Source organism: Cryptomeria japonica, chromosome 3 (assembly GCF_030272615.1).
Source record: "Cryptomeria japonica chromosome 3, Sugi_1.0, whole genome shotgun sequence".
NCBI classification, from domain to species: Eukaryota; Viridiplantae; Streptophyta; class Pinopsida; order Cupressales; family Cupressaceae; genus Cryptomeria; species Cryptomeria japonica.
The window spans coordinates 465,867,555-465,890,141 of record NC_081407.1 but is presented as its reverse complement, the minus strand read 5'-3'; the positions used below and the strand labels follow the sequence as shown (position 1 = coordinate 465,890,141).

The 22,587-nt window shown below is 37.9% G+C and overlaps 1 protein-coding gene across 7 annotated transcripts in view; it reads left to right on the top strand.

The window, feature by feature from the left end:
• Positions 1 to 22,587, top strand: part of LOC131078410 (ubiquitin-like domain-containing protein CIP73) — a 142,596-nt gene that overhangs the window by 5,754 nt on the left and 114,255 nt on the right. For 5 of the 7 annotated variants that reach the window (XR_009113781.2, XR_009113783.2, XM_058016103.2 and 2 more), the window contains exon 2: positions 9,348 to 9,499. Coding sequence is in view for 5 of the 7 variants with exons in the window: in XM_058016103.2 (XP_057872086.2) it covers positions 9,371 to 9,499 (129 nt within the window). In the remaining 2 variants the exon portion in view is untranslated. Of the gene's footprint in view, positions 1 to 9,287; positions 9,500 to 22,587 lie in introns of all 7 variants that reach the window. The other 2 variants (XM_058016100.2, XM_058016101.2) reach the window with 2 other exon arrangements.

Below are 22,587 nucleotides of genomic sequence, written 5' to 3'. Positions count from 1 at the left end.
GATGGACTTTCCATCCAAATTGAGTTGAGAGAGCGAGGACAAGCCTAATGGTACTCATCTTGGCTGTGGGAGCAAATGTCTCTTCATAGTCGATGCCCTCCTTCTGTGAAAACCCTTTTGCCACCAATCGAGCCTCATACTTATCAAGACTTCCATCAGCTTTATACTTGACTTTAAACACCCATGTGCAGCCAATGGGCTTCTTTCTTGGAGGAAGATCAGACAATACCCAAGTGTTGTTTTTCAGAAGACTATGTTGCTCTGCTGCCATAGCCTTTTCCCATTCAGGTACACCTTTAGCCTCTGTATATGTTTGAGGCTCATAAATACTGTGAATGTTGGCCATAAGAGCAAAATTAATTGTGTTGTTGGCTCTTACCTCTAACGGATCTACCCTCAATGAGCTCATCATCATGAAGATCACCAATGGTCTTGGCCCACCACTTAGGCTGGAGAGTAGAAGTACCAACATCTGCTACAGGATGAAGAGTGCCTGGAATATCTAGAGCAAGCTCCTCTTGATGTGGATCGAGAAGATCTTGAGGAAAGTCAGGGGGTGCAATGTCATGCCTAGGAGACCCCACAACTTCAGAGTCAACTAAATCCCTCCCATCAAGTGGAGCTAAGGGAAGACGAACACCCATACTTACAGCCTTTGGAGGGTGATCCTCAGTGCTCAAATCAGGAGAGGAAGGCTGAAAAGGCCCTCTTTCTTCATCAAATACTACATCTCGACTGAATATGAGGTGATTAGTGTCTATATCAACCAGCCGATATGCCTTGTGGTTGTCACTGTAGCCGATGAACATCAATTTCTGACTCTTTGGATCCAGTTTGGTGCGCGTGGCATCTGGAATCCAAACATAAGCTGTAGAGCCAAAAACTTTCAAATGACTGATTTTGGGCTTCCTGCCAGACCAAGCTTCCTCTAGAGTCATCTTCTTAACGACCTTTGTGGGAGACCGGTTCAGAAGGTAGACTGCAGTGAAGACCGCTTCCGCCCAAAAGTGTTTTGGAACATTTCTATGCTCCAACATAAACTAAGCCATCTCAGTGACTGTACGGTTCCTGCGCTCAACAACACCGTTTTGCTGTGGGGTGTAAGGTGTGGTAAGTTGATGCTTAATGCCATGTGATGCACAAAAGTTGGTGAACTCTGTAGAACAACATTCCCCTCCATTGTTGGACCGAAGAGTGACTATCTGACAGCTAGACTCTTTTTCCACTAAGGCCTTAAACGTTTGAAACATGGTGAACACCTCTGCTTTCTGCTTAAGAAAATAAACCCACATGCGTCTGCTGAAATCATCAACAAATAATAGAAAATACCTGCATCCAGTGACTAATGGAGTGTTCATGGGACCACAAATGTTTGCATGAACGAGTTGCAAGACCTTGGATGCTCTCCAAGCGTCTCCATCTGAAAACGGAGTCCTTCGCTGTTTTCCAGCTTGACACGCTCCGCAAACTCCATGATTCTGAGTTTGAATCTCAGATAATCCTATGACTAGATCCTCTCGAATCAACTGAGAGAGATAGTGGACATTGAGATGCCCATATTGTTGATGCCAAAGAGTGCTGATGGAAGTACTCCTAGCTGCCATGGCGAGCTCCTGAGAACCAGTAGAATCAACAAGTCTATAAAGACCATGATCCTCAATACCAACTGCAATTGTAGTTCGAGTCTCCCTGTCAACAATGCGGCACTTGTGTAACCCGAAGACGACATCCAGCTGTGGTGAATGCTGCATAATCTGACTGACTGACAGTAGATTGAGCTTCATACCAGTTACAAAGTATACATTGAGGAATATTAAATCCCTCCCACCAGATGAAATCTGAACGTTGCCCTTGCCGACAACAGTATACTCTTTACCTCCACCAAAGATCACTGAATTAGTGAAAGGCATGTACTCTGTAAACCAATCCCGACGATGTGTGAAATGTCGAGAGGCTCCAGAGTCAATGTACCAGGCTGATGATTGAACATCATCAGAGGAGGTTTGGGCCATGAACGCATAGAAGGCAGATACCTTCTGATCAGGATGCGTGGCAGAATTGGCTTTTTGCTTGGACCCTCCCTGTTTGGAGTGCTGGGATGCTATCAATTTCCGACAATCTTTCACCAAATGGCCATATATATGACAGTAGGAACATTGTAAGCTCTTCTTTTTGGAAGACTGGTGAGGTTGACCTTGACCTTGTCCTTTCTGCTGGAAGGACGAAGCTTTACCCTTGTACTTATGCGACGCTGAGGCCGTGAAAGCCTGTTTAGTGGATGAACTAGCGCTGCTTCCAAATTGCTGCTTCCATTGATCTTGTTGTAGCAGCTTGTTGCAAAGATCAGGAAACTTCAAATCAACACTAGTAGAGGAGATATTGAGCGTATCAATGAAATGCTTGGAGGATCTGGGAAGGCTTTTCAGCATGATCACTACCATATCCTCTTCCACCATGGTTTGGCCTATAGTTTCTAACTGATCACGGATGTCCTTGATCTTCGTAAGATGTGCCTGGATAGATGACTTCTCATCCATCATGATAGAAAACAACATATTCTTTAGAAAGAAAGTTCGGCTCTTGTCGGACGTTTCATGAAGATCCTTCAAAAGATCCCAGATCTCTTTTGCTGTTTTACTTGAAGGCACTTGTGGGAGTTGATCATCTGTGACGGAGAGTTTGATAAGCATGACAACCTCTCGATTCTTCACATCATGTTTGTCTTGATCATCACCTACTGTTTTAGGACGAGATTCCTTGCCCAAAACAAGTTGATCAAGGCAACGATACTCAAAGATGGTAAGCATACGCTGTTTCCAGGTGTTGTAGTTGCGGCCGTTGAACTTCTGACTGTGTTCCAACATGATGTTGGTTAATGATGCCATTGCGGAAATCGAGGTTGATCGAGGTCAACTAAGTGAAAGCAAGAGACAGAAGAATCTGATTTAAAAAAAAAATCAGAATAGAAACAGTTGCTGAAAAAACTGAAACCCTATAGGAGAATTCTGGCATGAATTCCAAGGCACAAATTTCGAGGTTTGGAAGAAACCCAAAAATTAAAATTTTCTGCACACTTAAAACAGCATAATGGTGCCAAAAAAAAAAGCAAAAATCCCAATGTCCACAGAAATAGCAGAAATTGTGAACTGTTTTTAAATTCCAGGGCAAATTTGTTGGCACAAAAAACGAGGCACCCAAAAAAATCTGAGACCAACTTAGAAAAGCTCTCGAAAAACCCATCAAGAATTTGAAAACAGAATGCAGATTTGACGGCTGAAAAATTGAGGCACGGAAAACGATGCACCCAGAAAAATCTGACGACGACCCAGTTGAGCTCTCGAAAAACCCACCAAGAATCTGCAACCAAAATAAAATTTCGACTTGAACAGAAGGGTCAAAACCCTAGTCGAAAATTGCAGAAACCCTAGGAAAATTTTCAACCTGCAAAAAAAAAACTGCCCAGAAAGAGAAAAAAATCTGCTTTTAAAAAAAAACAGTTTTAAAAAAAAATCTCTTCAATAAAAACTTCAAAAAATTTTAATAACAAATTTTTTCCGAAATTTTTAATTTCCATGCCCTGATACCATGAAAAATAAATTGAATGAATGATTCAATAATCGGATGATTACATTGAACGATATACACACGTATATATAGAGGTTACAAGACGATGTTCTATAATTAGAACATAACGTTAAAGTAAAAGATTAAAGAGCTAAAAGCTAAATTAAGCCTAAAAGCTAATTAACTAAAAAGAAAAAGCTAAATGCTAAATAAAGCTTAAAAGCTAATTAATTAAAAAGAAAAAGCTAAATGCTAAATAAAGCTTAAAAGCTAATTAACTAAAAAGCTAAATGACCATTAAACAAGGAACTAAATATAGGTGACTAAAATATAATTAAATATTCTCGAGTACGATATTCATTTTTCAATATTAAAGTAATAAAATTAGCAATATGTGGGTCTTCATAAAGAGCATCATCATCATTGACATTAGATTATGTAGGTAGATTAGAAGAACACAAGGAGTGCCATTGGCTCTTGCATTCAAATTATGTTGGATATTTGGTTCCTTAAAAAAGAAGATTGTTGGGCAATATAAGCATTCAAGTCAGCTTGTTTTGGCTCTACATCCCAGAATTTTTTTACCCCTTGTAGTCATTGTGCTTGTGCAAAAGAAGGCACAAGTTGGAATGCATGTAAACTAATTCTTTGACCTTTTTTGATGCCAATTGGTTGTGCTTTGCTGAGTGGATTGAAGGAGTATGTACTCCAATTTCACTCAAATGGAGATGGTTTGACAACGCAATGATCCAGATTCTGAGAGTTGGAGTTGTTAAATATTAAATGGAACTTCAAACTTGAAAAATATATTTCAAAAATGAAAAGAAATTCAAATTTTGAGAGAGTTTCAGATAAAAAAAGAAAAACATATAATAAATCTTTGATTGCAAGGGGTTGTAGGGAGTGGAATGTTTGGCCATGGAGGTACCAACAGTTTCGAGCATCTTTCTTATACTTGTCACAAAGAGTGGAAATACTTTGACTAGTGGAATGTACAAAATCAACAAACTCGTTGGAACTACATTCTCTAAATCAAGAGAAGGGAAGAATCTAGCAAACACTAGGTTGCACCTTTTGTTGAGTTCCACATCTTTGTACAAAGAAATGATTTTGGTATTGTAGTATTGTGGACTCAATGCAAAGGCAAGAAGATGGAATGGGGTGGTCATTTTTCCATCACTCAACAAGAATTATAGCACCTTTTGAAGAAAGTTTCATCAGGGTCTTCTTGTTCTCATTTATGAATGATGGTTTTCAGCTTTTAAATGTTGAGTTGATGCAATTGTATTCCCCTCCCAACTATAGCTTATCCATGTTAGAATTAGGGATCATATTCAAGATGTCAAACTAAAAAGATATTCCACACGATATCACCGATTGTCGTTTAGGATCATTTGCTCAATATTCTTTGTCCTTGCAGTGTTGGATTGCCTTAATACAAACCAAAATTGGGAGATGACTATGCTAGAAAGTGCCTCTCTCACCTTCACAAATTGTCCTAAGATAATTGTTTTGGATTGCCTCAATATAGACCAAAGTTAGTAGATGATTGTGCAAGAAAGTGCCTCTCGCACCTTTATAAATTGTCTCGAGACAATTGTGTTGGAGGCAAATTGATTCTTAGGAGCCTATTGAAAAAAAAAAAATTTAAACAAAGAAGAAAACATACTTAAATTTAAAAAAATAAATTACTAAAGTGAAATATAAAATTGTATTGTTTCATTTACTTGTAGCACAAATTTGAGTGATTGAATATAGTCTATGACATGTGGTGGTTAGTGATGAATGTTTGGATCTATTTGGCCTTGGAGTACACTTATATGATCCAACAATCAATTTTGTTGCCCATATAGCATAAAGTTGACTGAGTGAACAACACAAAATGTTGAAAAGATTTGTGAATAATGTGCCTCAACCAACAAACTAGTTGCTTTGCCATCTTTTATGCTGTTAGCTATGACTTGGATGTTATTAGGTCCCACTTTCTCAATGGCCCATGTGAGGATGCTAGCAATGAATTGTCCATCCTTCACTTGTTCCTCACAAACCACAACTTTCAAACAAATTACCCTTTTAGAGGACAATGCAGTCACATTGATGGAGGGTCATTTTTTGGCATTCTCCCAATTGTTGAAAATGATGAAGATCTCTTTTTCTTTTCACAGATTGCTAATGAGCCTCAATGAATTTTCTGTAAGCTTCACCTCCTTTGTCAATTAGGTGTTGCACACCATCACAAAACCCAGGCCCTTGCCCCTATTTGAGTTTTGCTAATTTTCTGCACCATGTCTTGCCAGTGTGGCCACCTAACAATGTTGAAAGGCAAACTATTTGCATGGATGCATTTGAATGTGTTGACTAACCTCTTTGGATTCATTTTGAAGTGCCTTTTCCAATGGCCCTTTTTTTTTCTTAGTTGTGGTAGACTATTCTACATGTATGACCACAAATGGGTGGGTCTCTACACCACACCTATGTCTCTTTTTGCAAATTCTTGATGGGCTTAAATAATTTTCTACAAGTTTCATCTGATGTGTTAGTAAGGTGTTGCACAGCTTCTCTAAACCCAAGCCCTTGTACATATCTTTTTGGAGTCTCATTAATATTTATCACCTTTTCTTGTCAATATGTTGATCAAGCAATGGATAAGCTATTTGCATAAATGCATCTGGCAATGTGTTGACCAATGATTTCTTTGGATTCATTGAAATGCCTTTTTGAATGGCCCCTTCATTTTACAGGTGTGGCCAAAAATAGGTGGTACTCTACCACAACTTTAGGAACACTAGGAGATGGAGAACATGGGGCCTCCTTGATTGAGATCCTCTCGTTGCCAAAGGATGGCTTGTTTTAAGGTCAACTACTGCTCTTGCTTGCTCCTACTCTAATACATTCCAACAATGTAGATGTTGGCATAGGTGCAGCCTTCTTGCTTGGGAAACGTTTGATGCTCATTCTAGGCATACCAGACATATAGTCTTTCACTTGATTGTACAAGCTTGTATATTGAACACCACACACATTCCGAATCCAAGCATATATGCCACCACTTGGATTCAGTTGTAACAAGTCAACATATTTCTACAACGGTGAATTTGGGTCTGTTTTGAAGCGAGGTTGGTCTATGAAGCTAGAATTGACTGCCATTGTAATAATTATGGAAAAAGTTTGGAAAACAATACATTTCAAACAAATGAAAACACAAAAAAATTGTATATCCTAACTCATTTAAATGCAGAAGAATAGAAAACGAAACAAAAATGATACTTTGTAGAAGAAAAAAACCAAAATGACTTGTTCTCCAGTCCTAGAATCTTACTTCATGATTGCTTGGGAAATGAGTTGTGTAGGAATAGCAATCAAACATCTTCGGAATTTTCATGATCAATTTTCAGCTTTTTATGTGCAATGAATGTGCAATGGCAAGCAAGAATGAAAATGAGGAAAAGTATTTGGTTTGTGTGTTTTGCGTTCATGTCTATAAAATGAGGAAAATGTTTTTTTTTGTTGAAAGTTGTTTTGGGGGCAAATGTTATGTTTAGGGCTGTTTTTTTATGTTGACATGTCAATGTGGGAGGTCAAAAAGGAAAAATAAAAGAATAGTAAAAAAAATTGATTTGGTCCACATTTTTGCCTCGGAATGCTCTGCTGAACTTGGATGTGCTTGGGAGGAACCTGTCATAAACTACAGAGGACTAGTACCAGAATCTGGACTTGTATGAAGAGGACCCAGGTCCGTGCATGAATCTAAGTGAATTTGTAACATGGTAGAAAATCAATTTTCCATATAAAGTCCAAAATTCAATAGGTCACTATATCTATTTAGGGAATATCACCAATATTTCTTTTCACGTCCTTTTTACTGTATAGTCATTTAACTTGTTTAAATTTTATAGCAGTAATGCTTCAACATCGCACATGTGTCTCTAATGATTTCACCTTCCAATTAAACTTGTAAGCTTATAAAACTAGTGAAGTCAGTATAGTCTTTATAGACATCAATGCACATTAGAAAATCATAATAAGGTGATTTATTCAGAAGCTTTCGTTTCTTGGCCATTTGACAGTGGTACAGTCATAAGTTGGAGTTCTCTCCTCATGCTGATCCAGGTTGCAAATCATGTGGGGATGCTCCATGTGATCTTGCAGAAGTGTAAATGCAATATATAACAAATAGTTAAGTACCATCTCCAGGCTATTTATAAAAAGTATGACTGGTCTTTTGGTTGGAAAGTAAAGTTTGCCCGCTATCACCAATACTTACATTACCTTTTGAGGTCTTACAAATTACACTGGCTAATTCTCATTTTGATGCATCTGTATAAGGTGTAATATGAAATAATCTCGTCTTTTGTTAAATCAGTCATAATGAGCCTTATTTAATGAACAAATTCTGATTTTAATTGTTGATAATTTTCAAATCTTCATTTTCTTACAGAATATGATCCTATTTAATAATCTTAGGTTTCTGATCCTGACATTGGTATAGGCAAAGCTTGTAATAATCTAATCTAAATGCATTTAGAAAACAACACAGAAATACTACAGCGATAAATATTGTTGTATTTTTAATATTTTTTCAAACGCATTCATACAATTTGAATCTACCCATCAATAGAACTAGCAAAGCTCTGCATACCAGTCTGATACATATGCCTGATTCTTGTTATGCTCCTTGAGTGTTTCCGTCCCCATAATGATCTGATATATGCTCCTTGAGAATCTTTACAAAGTTCTGCAGTCTGCAATGTTGATGTTCTGATAATCCTGTCGATATTTTCCACGTTCCTCCTTAAGTACTTTACCTTGAACTGCCCAGACGGTATCCATCCCCAAGGAACTAACTGAATGTTGTGCAGATTTCCACAGCAAGATTTTAGAACTGCTGAAAGCAACATTGCTTTACTCTCAGAGAAATGAAGTTTTGGGTTTTCAATTTCAAAAAGATGGGTTCTCTCAGCACTTGCTATAGTCTCCATATCATGTGATACTAAATCAGTGGCAATCACTCCTAAACTAGTGGTAGTTAACAGATAAATAATGCCCTTCATTGGCTGTTCCAAACAGTTAACTAACCACACATCCCCGTCCACTACAATCCTAACTAACTGACCACACATCCTCCTCATTCCACTTTTAGCTAACTGAAAGTAACTACAGTTCCAACTATGCTATTCCTAACCTGACAGGCCAATTGTTAAACTGCTGCAGTTAAAAAAGGAACATTACTCAGATGCCTTATACAGCTATTCAGACCTACCTGACTGCTGACAGAACATTCCTTTCGTATCAAGCTATTAATATCTATCCATGTGTACATTGACAAAAAATCTATGGAAAAATGTTGGAAGGTCTCCTTTAATAGTGACTTCAGTCTCAAACGCCTGATAAATGCTGAGTACAACTTCTCTATAGGATTGTGTGTGCAATGTTTTAAGAGCCTGCAGTGCAAAGAAGTCTTATATATTTTCTAATACTTGATGAACTGTAATTTCCAAATGCATTTTAAGCTTGAGTGGGGTAAAGACGGTTTTTTTCTCAAGGATATCTTTTGTCATTCAGTATGATTTGTGGTTATATTTTTTTCTTTCAGGCATTTTCAATGCTACCCATCATTTTTTGTCAATGCTTTTAAATGTTTTGTAGTCAATCGAGCCACTTTGAACTGATAGTTATTGGTATGGTACTAACCCAGATTTCTTGATTGTATCCTCATTTTATAGGAGAATTTTGAGTTTGTAGAACATTTTGGATTTCCTCTGATATTTTGCTGCGATGTTCAGTAGACAGGAGGCAACACAAAAGGATGGCTGACTGCAAGGGTAATGAAATCACTATTTCAGAAAGAGATCAGGGCGAATGTTCTGATCCAACTGTTGAGATAAAGATTAAAACATTGGATTCTCAGACATATACAATTCGAGTCAACAAATTTGTAAATATTCTATTTCCTATTAATCATCCTTTATATTTTCTGTCAGACTGAAATATTGGTATGATCACAGCAATTTAAAAGTTGCAAAATCTCTGAAGATTTGTTGTATTATCATAGAATGCTTGTGTTTTTTCCAGTCAATTTCCTTTTGAATAAGGGATTGAGATAGATAAATACTATCCTAAATGTTGTTCTATTTGGAGTTTTTACAACAGTAAAGATTGTTTTAAGGATCTGCAGTAATCAAGCATTTGTATTCAACTTTAAAGGGTCTAGGCCCAGTAAATTTCTGTAAACAACCTTAAGTTAAAGTAAATATTGAGAGATAAATCTGTAGGCAATGAAATGTCCTTTTTTTTATTGGGTAAATGAGGGTAGAAGGGAACCTTGGCTGTTGGAGCACCAATAGGGGCCCACTTTGGCAGGGCATCGAATGCTCACTTTACACTCTCTGGATTAAGAGTTTGAAGCTTGCTTATAAGTAGGTAAGCAAAAGTTATTCCAAGCGAAAGGGGAAATGTATGTGGCTCGTTGGTTCCATGCCAAAGAAGGGGCACAGAATTCATCCAATAATCTTAGGAGCCTAAAGAATAGAAAACTAGTAGGAAAGGAATTGATTGAAGACTATATATTAGATTCTAGAAGGATAAAACTACTTGTAGGAGAAAAAAGATAATGGCTCTTCCAACTTGCTAGATTGTTCTTAATGCTTTCAATAGTATTTTGTTACAAATTATTCTGTGTCTTGGATTTGAAGAGATGAGGATTTCTAATTAGTTTTATGTAATTTAGAGGTCTTCTCAGGGCCCAATGTCCTTGTGAAGAAATCTTGTACACTTGTGTGATCATTAAAAACTGAAAATTTATGTTTCACTTTTGACAATCTGCCTAGAGGCAGTCTCTAGTTCCTTAAAAATATCTTTAATGAATCTACCTTCTTGAGTAGAAAGGACTAATGACAAGTGGACTGCCATTATTGAATACTTTTAATCCCATCAATTTCAGTTTCTTGTTATTCTCTTTTAATGTTCAGCAAAAAGCTTCAACCATAATAATATACAAGGATGATGACAATGGGGTCATGATTAAAATTTTGTATAGTTTAAATAAACCATAAAAGGACTGAATTAACCAAAACAAATAACCTAAGAGTTTGCACGCATTCATACAACTGTTTTGAGAGTCCAATTACATTAAGGCTTTCTCATGGAAAGTACACCTAACTCTATCCAATATGTTTGAGAGGGACAAATTTAAAAGTTCAGCTCTCTCTAATCCACAGCATATGTTACAACCTGCACTAGATGCACTCACTCGCTTCCTCATTTAGAACTATATCTGCCCTTCTATTGCTGAGATTCCTTATTTTGACCAATTTTCTTAAAGCGCTGAAAATATCTTACTGGATGCTTGCGTGAGGAGAATAATCTTTTTTGACAAGATATGCTCATTTATATAATATTATAAAATTATGTGTTTAAATTTACATTTATATATTATATAGAATATGTAAATATATTATAATATTATATATATATATATATCTTTAATATTATATTGAAGAGTCCAAGCAATATACAAATATATTTATTATCTTTTGATAAGCTAGATGACTTTGGGGGTTGTACGGTGTACACCACATGTATTAAAATATGGTAAAAATTTACAAAATGATAGCTCCAAAGGAGGGCCAGATTGCACCTCTTATCTTTATCTTACTATCATATACAAATTGCTGCAAAGCAGCTACATCGGCTAACCATTATCATTTTTACATTCAGCTTAGAAAACATATTGAATCGAAGATTCAATTTTCACTTTGTTACCCTCGTGAGTATCTCAACTAGGCTCTGAGCTCTCTATGAATGCAAAGGACTAGACACTGTGATCCAGGTTGGCAACATTGGTGATGGCTTTTAGGAAGTCCACATTGTCTCCTACTGCCTTGCTGAGGAAAGGAACCCACAATCCTATCGACCAGGAAGACACCATTGGCTAGATACCAACATTCCTTGGGATGCTAGGTCTCAACATTTTTCATTGTCATTCCGAAACCTCGTTTAAACCCCCACACAACTTGGAATGAATTAAGGCTTTCGCTAACATTGCTACAAATTGTGAAGAGACTACCATATTTACCTTAAACCTTGTCATGTCCAACATAAAGACATGCTCCAAAACCATTTTATTGCTTCCAACACAATTGGTGACTTAATTTTGAAAATCTTATTGAGACAAGTTCTATAATGATGCCATTAAAGGCCATTTGCCTCACCCTTGACTGCAAACACATTGTTGGCTTCATCTCACCAGCCAAAAAGTACAATGAACAATGACTAGAGGCAGCCCCATAAAAATCTTCCAATGCATTAATTGCAATGATTTCATTGCACTTTGCCAAGCATACTTAATGAATCATCTGCTATGAAATGTACTACACAATCCTTTGACCTTAAAAAAGATTATTAATCCTTTTGCCAAACTAATGATTGCTGCCAATTGGTTGCTAGTGCCACTACGCATTCGCGACACTTGCTATGTTAGCAGCTTTATTTGCCAGCTCATTGGACTCCTTATTGACTTCCTTGTATACGTGCCCCACCTTGAACTCATCAAAATCTTTCAGTAGTCCAAGTTAATCTATCAAGATGTTGTTGAGCTTCTAATTGCAATTCTTCCTCGCTCTCAACGCATTGATTGTGATATGAGAATCACCTTCCACATTTTGCTTTTAATTCCAATACTTAGACCTTCATTAAGCCCATCCCAAATAGCTTTCAGTTTCACTCTTTGTTGGTGCCAACTAGTAGTGGGATGATCAAATTAGTAATCACCACCTTGTCATGGTTTTTGAAAGTACACCCAGCCCTAGATAGCCTTGGGTCACCCCACAAAGCCCCATCAAAGATCATTTTGATCCATCCCAACTCTTGTCGAGACCAGGATGCCTTCAATCTTGCCAAGGTAGTGGGCTTAACCCCACCACCTCGACGAATAGCCTTGGGTCACCCCACAAAGCCCCATCAAAGATCATTTTGATCCATCCCAACTCTTGTCGAGACCAGGATGCCTTCAATCTTGCCAAGGTAGTGGGCTTAACCCCACCACCTCGACGAACAAGGTGGATAATATATAAATCTATATATTATATTTATAGTTTGTGTAAAATTTAAGTATATTATAATATATAATAAACATAGCATAATATATAATATAGGATAATTTATGAAGAAATAATATAAAATACTATATTATATCAAACACATGTGATTTTAATATTAATAAGAAATAATGGGATGGAGTTGCTCTCAAACAAACTCCCAACAGAGTCCAACGATTTCAATATCCCTAATTTCATAGCCCCTAATCTGTTGTGGAGGCCTTTAATGGTGACAAAATCTATAAGCTATCAAATCGAAATTGGAATCGGAATTGAGTATGTGCGTATGGTCCACCTGTACTGAAAAAATTTGGGGTATTGAGTACGTTTGGGTATGTTTGTACAAAAATCGTAAAGATATATATATATAAATTTATATTCAAAATTAATATATTTAATTTTTATATGCATTAAAAATTAAATATATTGATTATGCTAAAAATTAAATATATACATTATAAAAATTATATTAGTTTTAATTTATGATTTTATTATATAATGTTTTTTGATAGGTAAATCTTATATTTTTATTAATTTCCTCAAAAACAGCTACATCGATTCACACTATCTGTAACTTAACACCCACAGAGTCAAAATTATACAAAATTTAACCACCATATCCTACTCCATTTATCCAACACCTACATACCATGAGCAATTACAAAGTCTTATGCAAATTATCAACTATTAATAGTCTAAAATATCCACTATGCAAGGAAAACTAAACTATCTATGTAAGTTTAATTTATTGGCTTCTTACGGGTTAGCTAGTAGTCCTCCTTGAATTCGCTTTTCTTCTTTGACTTACTTGGCTCATTTGGCCCCAACACGTTCGCCATCTGTTTCCTGTTTCACAGGTAGGCCTTGATGTAGTCCTAACCCACCTGTGCCTTCTCCCCCCATGCTTCTTGGTCCATGTCCGCTCCCCAAGTCATAAAGGGTCTCACGGGCGGCACAAACTCTGCTGAGTGTATCCATTCTCCGTTTATGGCTACAAATCCTACCCATGGCCTCACCATTGTTTTGAAGGACTCCATTTTAAACTTCCATTCCTCCTTTACGCTTTCCCTCATGACCCACATTATGTTGTCCTTCGTTCCTAATTCAAGCCCCCATGCAAAAAACATCTAAACCAGATTTGTATTTGTTTTGTACCTAAATTCGAATTCCATAAATTCTCCTCCCACCAGGGTGTCCACCATCTAGAAGAACTTCGGGTCGTCTATCTTGAAGACATTACGCATTCTATCTTTTGAAATCGTCCTAATAAACACCAAACGCTATTTTGTTGTGACAAGGGAGAAATTTGCTTCCATTATCACCATTGTGCCACCAAGCTTCCACTGCTACCTCCTTCTAGTCGCACACAAAATTAAAATATCCTTACCATCGACTCTATTTAACCCCTATGCAACGCTTTTTGAGAATTAAACATCCTTACCATACTCATGAAAACCTTTCAAATCGAAAGCTGTGGTATGTGTGCCACCACCTTTCCTTGCCATTAATACCCACACATACCAATCCTGCTTGAAGTGCTTGAATCCCACCACGCAGCATGTGAAAGGGAGATTTGGTGATGTACTCCTTGTCCTTCCATTATCATCACTGTTTGATGTGACATTCTCTCATAAATTCTTGCCAATTTTATGAGGATAACAATTGTTCGCCACCTCACGTGGCTCTTTCACCTCATCAAGTGACATCACCTTCCAACGGGCTTACTAACCCTTGCTCTTCCCGTGAGTCATCCCACCATCTCACCTCCTGCTCATTGAGCTCACACCCCCAATTGGATAAATAATCTGCCTCCTTGTTTCCCTCTCTGAACATGCAAAATTTTAAAATCTCGAAACTTACTAAGTTTTTGCACTATTATAGAAATGATTTTATTTATTTTCCAACACTGTGCTTTTCTTAGCTATGGCATCGGTTGCAATTTTCGAGTCTCCTTCCAGATGGAGTCTAGATACTGAAAATCTATTTGCCAGAGAAACAACAAGGAGCGTTGCTTGAGCCTCCGCTTCATTATTGGTGCGATCATTCAATATTTGTGCACCCCTTTCTAGCACTTCACGTTTTACATTTCTCGCAATGTATTCAACTTTTGATGCACTTGGATTACCTTTGGACACACCGTTGAAATTTATTTTGATCCATCCCACATCCGGCTTCGTCCAAATTTCACTACCCTTGTCACACTGAGGAGGATTAACCCTAACCAGCCCATTAACCCTAATATTCGGTCTTGTTCTTTCACTCAACAAAGTGTTTGTTATTCTCATTCGTGTACGAATCCCTGGATTGCTCCTCCCCCTCCTTTGCTTGAAACAAACTAAGGTTCCTGTCATAGTTTTCGTTTGAAACAAACTAAGGTTCTTATTCATAATGCAAATTGAAATGTTTAGGTTTTAATTTTTTCAAGGGTTTTTTAGAGGTTGAAAAGTCGGCAAAACTAAACAAACCTTCCATTTTTATCTCGATTCTATGTTGACTCCAATTTTGAGATGTTTCATACCTAGAATTGGCCTTATTTTTTGGCAATTTGGTAACTCAAGACAAAATGAATTAACTCCATGAAATTGTCAATGTCCCGGTGGCCTTGAATCTATTAGAATAATATTAGCATATTTGCTTATTAATGGTCAATAATGTAATCTTAGTTTAGTTTAGTTAGTTTCTAATTTTGGTCTTCAGTTAATGATTGTTGCATTAAGAAACATCGTCCTTGTAATCTCTTTAAATAGAGCTTTCATAACTAATGTTAATCATCCAATTACCATATTATGGTATCAAAGCAGGAATACAATTTTTTTGTGAATTTTTTTTTCGAAGTTTTTTGTGAAGATTTTTTCGAGCTTGTTGAAGGAGTTTTTCGAAGATTTTTTTTTCGTGGTGTTCGTGGCCTACACGAGGGTTTTGTGTTCGTGTTTTCTCTTTGGTTTCGCGTTTTTGCTTGTGTTATTTTTGTTAGAGTGAAAGGTATTATTAGTTTACTTAATTAATTAAATCATATTGATTTAATAATTAAGTCACCTTTTCTCTATTTCACTTAAGCTAAATTTAGGAAGCTAAACTTAGGAATATTAATAATTAATTCATTATTAAAAATTAATTGCTTTTTAGGGTTTATGTTTTTAGGTTTTGATCTCCTTTTATAAGGATTGATCCCTTTGTAATTCTTACCAATCTGATTATTATTATTGCATTCTTTTACTCTAGGTTTTCAAAGCAATCTTTGTGTTTTGTGAATCTTCCATTGTTGTGACAGGGTCTTTACATACAGGTGTTCACTGGGTTTTGTGAGGTTTTGTGAGGCTTTCCTTGTTCTTCAGATAGGGAGATTCTACCTATAGCAGGTTTTATGTGCAATTTGGGTTGATTTGGACCTCACCATTGAATCCGACATGTGTCAAATAGTCAAGATTGACTTTTTGTTTGTCAATTTTTGATTCACGAGGCCAGATCTATGAGGGTTTGAAGATTAAGCTTTTTTTTTCTGATCTAGGGGGCACCTGATTTTCGGAGCAATTTGGGCACAAAAGGACCTTCCAGTTGCCTTTAGGAGGCCGATTCCACGAATTTTGATACATAATTCGACTACTTTGGGCATTGTTGACCTCTGAGGCAGATTTTTTTTGCTTGTACGACTGTATCGCTTGCACGCACTTCGAAATTTTTATTTTGGTATTTTTTATTCTGCCCTTTTTGGTTTTTAAAAATTTTTTTCCTTGGAAAATTATTAAAAAAAAGCATTGTAAAAAAATATATCAAAAACTTTATTTCTAATTTTTTTTTTAATTTTTTTTTTTTAACCATAAAGGGGGGGTCGGTGGGCCCTTGTAGGATCGTACGGACTACAAGGACTGCAGCCGTGGACCCGGTTGACGGAATTCCCGTCCCCACCTCTCGCCGCTGGGTTTCCTTTTTGCGGCCCCTTTAGTCTTTTCCAGTGCCGCCCCCATCAAACCTCTCTGACACCTGTTGTTTACCGGCCACTTGCGCCTTTTTTCGGTGCCGCCCGTTTTTTTTCAGCCCATTTTTGGCGTCCGCCGTCGCCTTTTTTTCCAGTCGGGTTTTTCTTCTTGATATTTCGGCATGGGAATTTTTTTTTCTGGCATGATCTTTTCAGGGGAGATTTTTTTTTTTCAGCCAGATGGGAAAATTCCTGGAATATTTTGCTGATGTCAGAAGTACACACAACTTGCATGGCCCTTGTGACCCTCTTTGTGTCTTAAAAGAGGGGTTTTTTTCTTTTGGCCATAACTTGGGCATATGATATCGTTTTTTGGCAAACGAGATTTCGTCGGAAAGCTGGTTTCATCTACTTTCCAGATATGTGGGTTTCATCACTTGTTTTTGCTGTTGGTACATTCTACAGTTGTTTGAATTTGAAGTCAGAGATGTTGTTTTCAGTCCCGAGCTCATAACCTTTCGCCAATTTCTCCGTTTTTCACGATTCCAGCGACGCTGAGACGGTGTTTCAGAGCTCTTCACAACCATGCATGCACTTTTCCTAGATTTTACTTCAGGTACATTTTATTTAGTTTTTTGTGTTTTCACACTCTGGTGAATTACTTGGACATATGACATCATGGAAACTTCTCGTTTGCGTGGGATGACTTGTTTTTGGTTGTTCTTCATGTATTTCCAGCCTTATGTCTTTTTTTGACATTCTGAGCTTTCATTGTAAGCACTTATGATTTTGTAAACGCACTGAGATAAAGTGCCTTTGTATTGCATTGTATTATGGGATCTTGCACATCAGTTTTGTGTTTTATTGTACTCACACTATGATGTAAAGTGCCATGGGGGTTGATGTTTGTCTTTGTTTGCCTTCATACCTTTCTCATGCGTGTGTGCCTTGGTTTGCACACCCTTTGTATTTGCTTGTACTTTCATGTCTGCACGGTCAGATGTTCTTGGTTCTTCTTCATGCACTACATTATGGCTTTCATATTCAGTGTACCTGTCATACCTCTCCCTTGTCAGTATTATGGGGGGGTTTCTACTGTTGGTGCTAATGCTTCCTTGGTTTCGCGTTGGAGTGAGCTATGTATTCAGTATTTGTTCCTATGTACTAGGCAGATGCAGCGGCTGGTTACCCATGCATTTCGGTGAGATGGAATACTTACCATATGGACACTCTTGCATTCCTATTTCTGGAGGCGACCTTCCTTTTTTTCATTTGATCAATTCTTTAGACTATTGGTACTTGTGCCATCTGTATCTTCGGGTTCCAGATGTTTTGCCTGTGTTTGCCATCTAATTTAGATTCGAGTAGTGTCATTGAGGGCACTCATGTAGATTCATGTCTTCTTGATCCTGATCATTTTTTGTTTTAGAGGAGGTTTCTATTATAGCATCTTAGCAGTTAGTCTACGACAAAGTTTGCAGCTTCTTCATGCTTCAGTGATTCTTCATGCTCTTCTTTTGTTCCTATCTTTTGGAACATTCTTGTTTGGAGGCTTCTTAGTCCTTCACTTGAGCTTTCATCTCTTCTTGGAGAGGAGTTTTGTTCCCACAAGGTTTTCTCCTTTTTCTCCACTTTACAAAGATTTCATTGTACTTGGGTACCTCATCAAGCCTTGTTGTCGGGACCCATTTTAGTTTTCTAGCAGCTAGTCCTTAGTTTTTTTAGCTTATCCCTAACTTCATCCTAAGGGGGGGTGTTAGAGTAAAAGGTATTAGTTTACTTAATTGATTAAATCATATTGATTTAATAATTAAGTCACCTTTTCTCTATTTCACTTAAGCTAAATTTAGGAAGCTAAACTTAGGAATATTAATAATTAATTCGTTATTAATTATTAATTGCTTTTTAGGGTTTATGTTTTTTAAGTTTTGATCTCCTTTTATAAGGATTGATCCCTTTGTAATCCTTACCAATCTGATTATTATTATTGCATTCTTTTGCTCTAAGTTTTCAAAGCAATCTTTGTGTTTTGTGAATCTTCCATCGTTGTGACAGGTTATTTGCATACAAGTGTTCACTGGGTTTTGTGAGGTTGTATTTCACAACTTTAACAATTTTCTCGCACACCCTATTTTTTCTTTTGCGACCTGCATCAGATTTCATTTGCGATTCAAAGTTCTTTTTCACACGAAATCCTTGCCGTTTTTTGCGTCTACTCTTGATGCCTTTTTTCTGTTCAAGTGCATGCGATGAGGGTTCTTTGTTTAAGCCATGCGACGTATTTTCTCCGCGACACTTCAAGTTTTGTTCTCTATGCTTGCGCCTTTCCCTTGCCGTATGTTTTTTTGCTTGTGATTTCCACAATCGTGGTTTGCAAGTTTGTGATAGCTCTATGTATACTCACAACGGGTGTTGCTTGCACAAAATCTTTTGTTCAGAATTATTTCGTCTCGTGTTCTACAACCCGTGTTCTACTCGCTCTCAGAATTTTCTCTATGTATGCTGGCTAGGGTTTTCAAATCCGTGGTTTTTTTTTTTTGCATTTAGTTCTTTTTCTGCGATCTGGGTCTTGGACTTGGGGTTTCAAAAATTTCTAGTCCACTTTTTGCAATATGGGTACTTGTGGTGTTTTTTTTTTCTAGACTCAACTACCTCAAATTTCGTTGTTGCGGCTATTTCTGCTTTGATTTTTTAATTAGATTCCTTTGCCTTGTTTTTTGAGCCTTCAAAAGGTTGACCTAGTTTGACCTTGATATTTGTGATTGTGTTTTGACCAACAGTATGTTGGAAAGTAGTCAGAAGTTCAATAACTGCAACTACAACACCTGGAAACAACAGATGCTCACCATCTTCTAGTACTGGTGCCTGGACGAAGTCGTGCTAGGTACTACATCTCTCCCTATCACCATCGGTAAAGATCAAGACAAGTATGATGAGCGCAACAATGAAGTTGTCATGCTCCTCAAATTGTCTGTCACTGTTGATTAGCTGCCACAAGTCCCTTCCAAGAAGACAACTGCAGAGATCTTGACCCACTTGAAGGATGTCTACGAAATTTCAGACAAGAGCAGAGTGTTCTTTCTCAAGAACATGCTCTTTTCAATCATGATGGATGAGAAGATGTCTCTCTAGGAGCAATTGACAGAAATCAAAGATAGTCGTGACTAGTTGGAGGCTATCGGTTGAAAAATGAAGGAAGAAGATATGGTGATGATCACTTTGAAAAGTCTACCTCGGTCCTATGAGCATTTCATTGAGACGCTCAATATCACATCCACCAATGTTGATCTCAAGTTTCTTGACCTCTGCAACAAGCTTCTATAGCATGATAGATGGAAGCAGCGGTTTGGGACCAACACCAATACTTCCTCTTCTGAATCAACTTTCATAGCAAAAGCCTCTGATAAGGAGGAGGGAAAAGGCAAGTCCTTTTAGCAGATTGGTCAAACTAAGCCTCTGGAGAATCCTAAGAAGAACATTTAGTGTAACTATTGTCTTAAGTATGGCCACATGAAGAAAGATTGCAAGAAACAATTGGCATTTGAGCAATCTAGACAAGGAGGGTCTCAGCAGAAGGCCCATGCTACTACGCATTTTGAACAGGAGTCTTCCTTCTATGTGTTCATGGCCAAACGACCATTTGATCATGTGAAATCATTTGCCTAGTTATTGACTTTGGTGCCTCTTAGCATTTCACATATCACTGGGTTTGGTTTACAGAGTACATGTCTTTCACTGATTTAGTAATCTTTGGAGGAGGCGAAGAGTATACTGTTGTCAGAAGGGCAACGTGCATATTTAAAAAAAAAAAAATGCCTGGTAAACTTTTTAACGTGACCGGCAATGCTGGCATGACACGCCCTCTGGCTCCACGTGAAATGCTCTTGAACCGGAGCTATGAATCGGTGAGGCCACAACCGGGGGACCTCATCCCCACACTTCACTTGTTCAAACCCACAAGCACAACGGCCCAACGAAGACACAAGGCCTACGAGCACAATGGCCCAGCAAGGGTTTGAACCTTGGTGGCCGCTTCACCAACAAAGTGTTTTAACCGCGACACTACATGTCCGAAGACATAACGTGCATATTCAATCTAGAGGGAGAAATTTAATATTTCTTAGTGTATACTTTGTACTTGGCATGAATCTAAATTTACTGTTAGTTAGTTAGATTATGTGACAGTCTCCTACGTTGGATTTTTTTATTGAGTTCTCAGAAATGCAATATTGTTGACAAGGAGACTCGCACTACAGTTGCTATGGGTCTTGAGAATCATGGTCTTTATAGACTTGTTGACATTGGTGATTCACAGGAGCACACCATGGCAGCCAAAAGTACTTCCATCAGCAACTTTTGGCATCAGTGGTATGGGCACCTGAATGTGCACTATCTCTCTCAACTTGTTCGAGAGGGTCTTGTTGTTGGTTTACTTGAGTTTCAGACTTAGAATCATGGAGTTTGCGGAGCTTAGCAGCATTGAACTCTGTTTTCAAATGGTGTTCTAGGAGAGCCTTCAAGGTATTGCATTTGGTTCATGCAAATGTGTATGGACTGATCAACACTCCCTCAGTCATTGGATCCAGGTATTTTCTATTATTTGTCGATGATTTTAGTAGAAGAATATGGGTGTACTTTCTTGAAAACAAATCAGAGGTGTTTAGCATGTTTAAAAAATTTAAGGCCTTAGTAGAAAATGAGTCCTACTGCCAAATAGTCATTGTTAGGTCAGACAATGGGGGGGGATTTTGATTTTCTGATTTCTCCAACTTCTGTGCAACTCATGGTATTAAGCGTGAGCTTAGCACACTTTACACCCCTCAGTAGAATGTTGTTGTTGAGCGGCGAAACCACACAATCATTGAAATGGCCCGATCAATGTTGGAGCATGGGGATGCTCCAAAGAAATTTCTGGCTGAAGCAGTTTACACTGTAGTCTACCTCCTGAACCAGTCTCCTACATAGGCCGTTAAGAAGATGACTCCAGAAGAGGCATGGTTTGGACGAAAACCTAAAATCAACCACTTGAAAGTCTTTGGCTCCACTGCTTATGTTTGGATTCTAGATGCCAATCGCACAAAATATGATTCCAAGAGCCAAAAACTCATGTTCACGAGTTACAATGGTAACCACAAAGCTTATCGGTTGATTGATGTCGACACTGATTGTCTCATATTCAGTCGTGATGTTGTTTTTGATGAAGAATGAGGGCCCTTTCAGCTCTCTTCCCCTGTTTTAAGCCCCGAGGACCAGCCTTTGAAGGCTAAGGATTTGGGTGTTCGTCTTCCCTTAGGTCCACCAGATGGGAGGGATTCTGATGACTCTGACTCTGAAGCTGTGGAGTCCCCTAGGCATGATATTGCACCACCTGACTTTCCTCAGGAGAATTTGGTTCAGCATCCAGATGAATTTGTTCTAGGTACCCTAGGTGATGTTGATCCCCCTAAATTGGATGTTGGTACTTCTACTCTCCAGCCTAAGTTGTGGGCCAAGACCATTGGTGATCTTCATGATGATGAGCTTATTGAGGGTAGATCAACTAGAAGGAAGTGCAAGCAGAAGAATACAGTTAACTTTGCGCTCATGGCTAACTTTCACATTGTCTATGAGCCTCAGACATATTCAGAGGCTAAAGGAATACATGAGTTGGAATAGGCTATGGAAGCTGAGCACCATAGTCTCGTGAAGAACAACACGGGTCTTGTCTGATCTTCCACTTGGGCAGAAACCCATTGGCTGCAAATGGGTGTATAAAATCAAGTATAAGGCTGATGGAACCCTTGATAATTATAAAGCTCGTTTGGTAGCCAAAGGGTTTTCTCAAAAAGAGGGCATTGACTATGAGGAAACATTTGCTTCCACAGCCAAAATGAGCACCATTCAGCTTGTCCTCGCTATTTCAGCCCATTTTGGATGGAAAGTCCATCAAATGGACATCAAGAGTGCATTGCTCAATGGTGATTTAGAGGAAGAGGCATACATGACACAACCTCTTGGTTTCAAGGTTGTCGG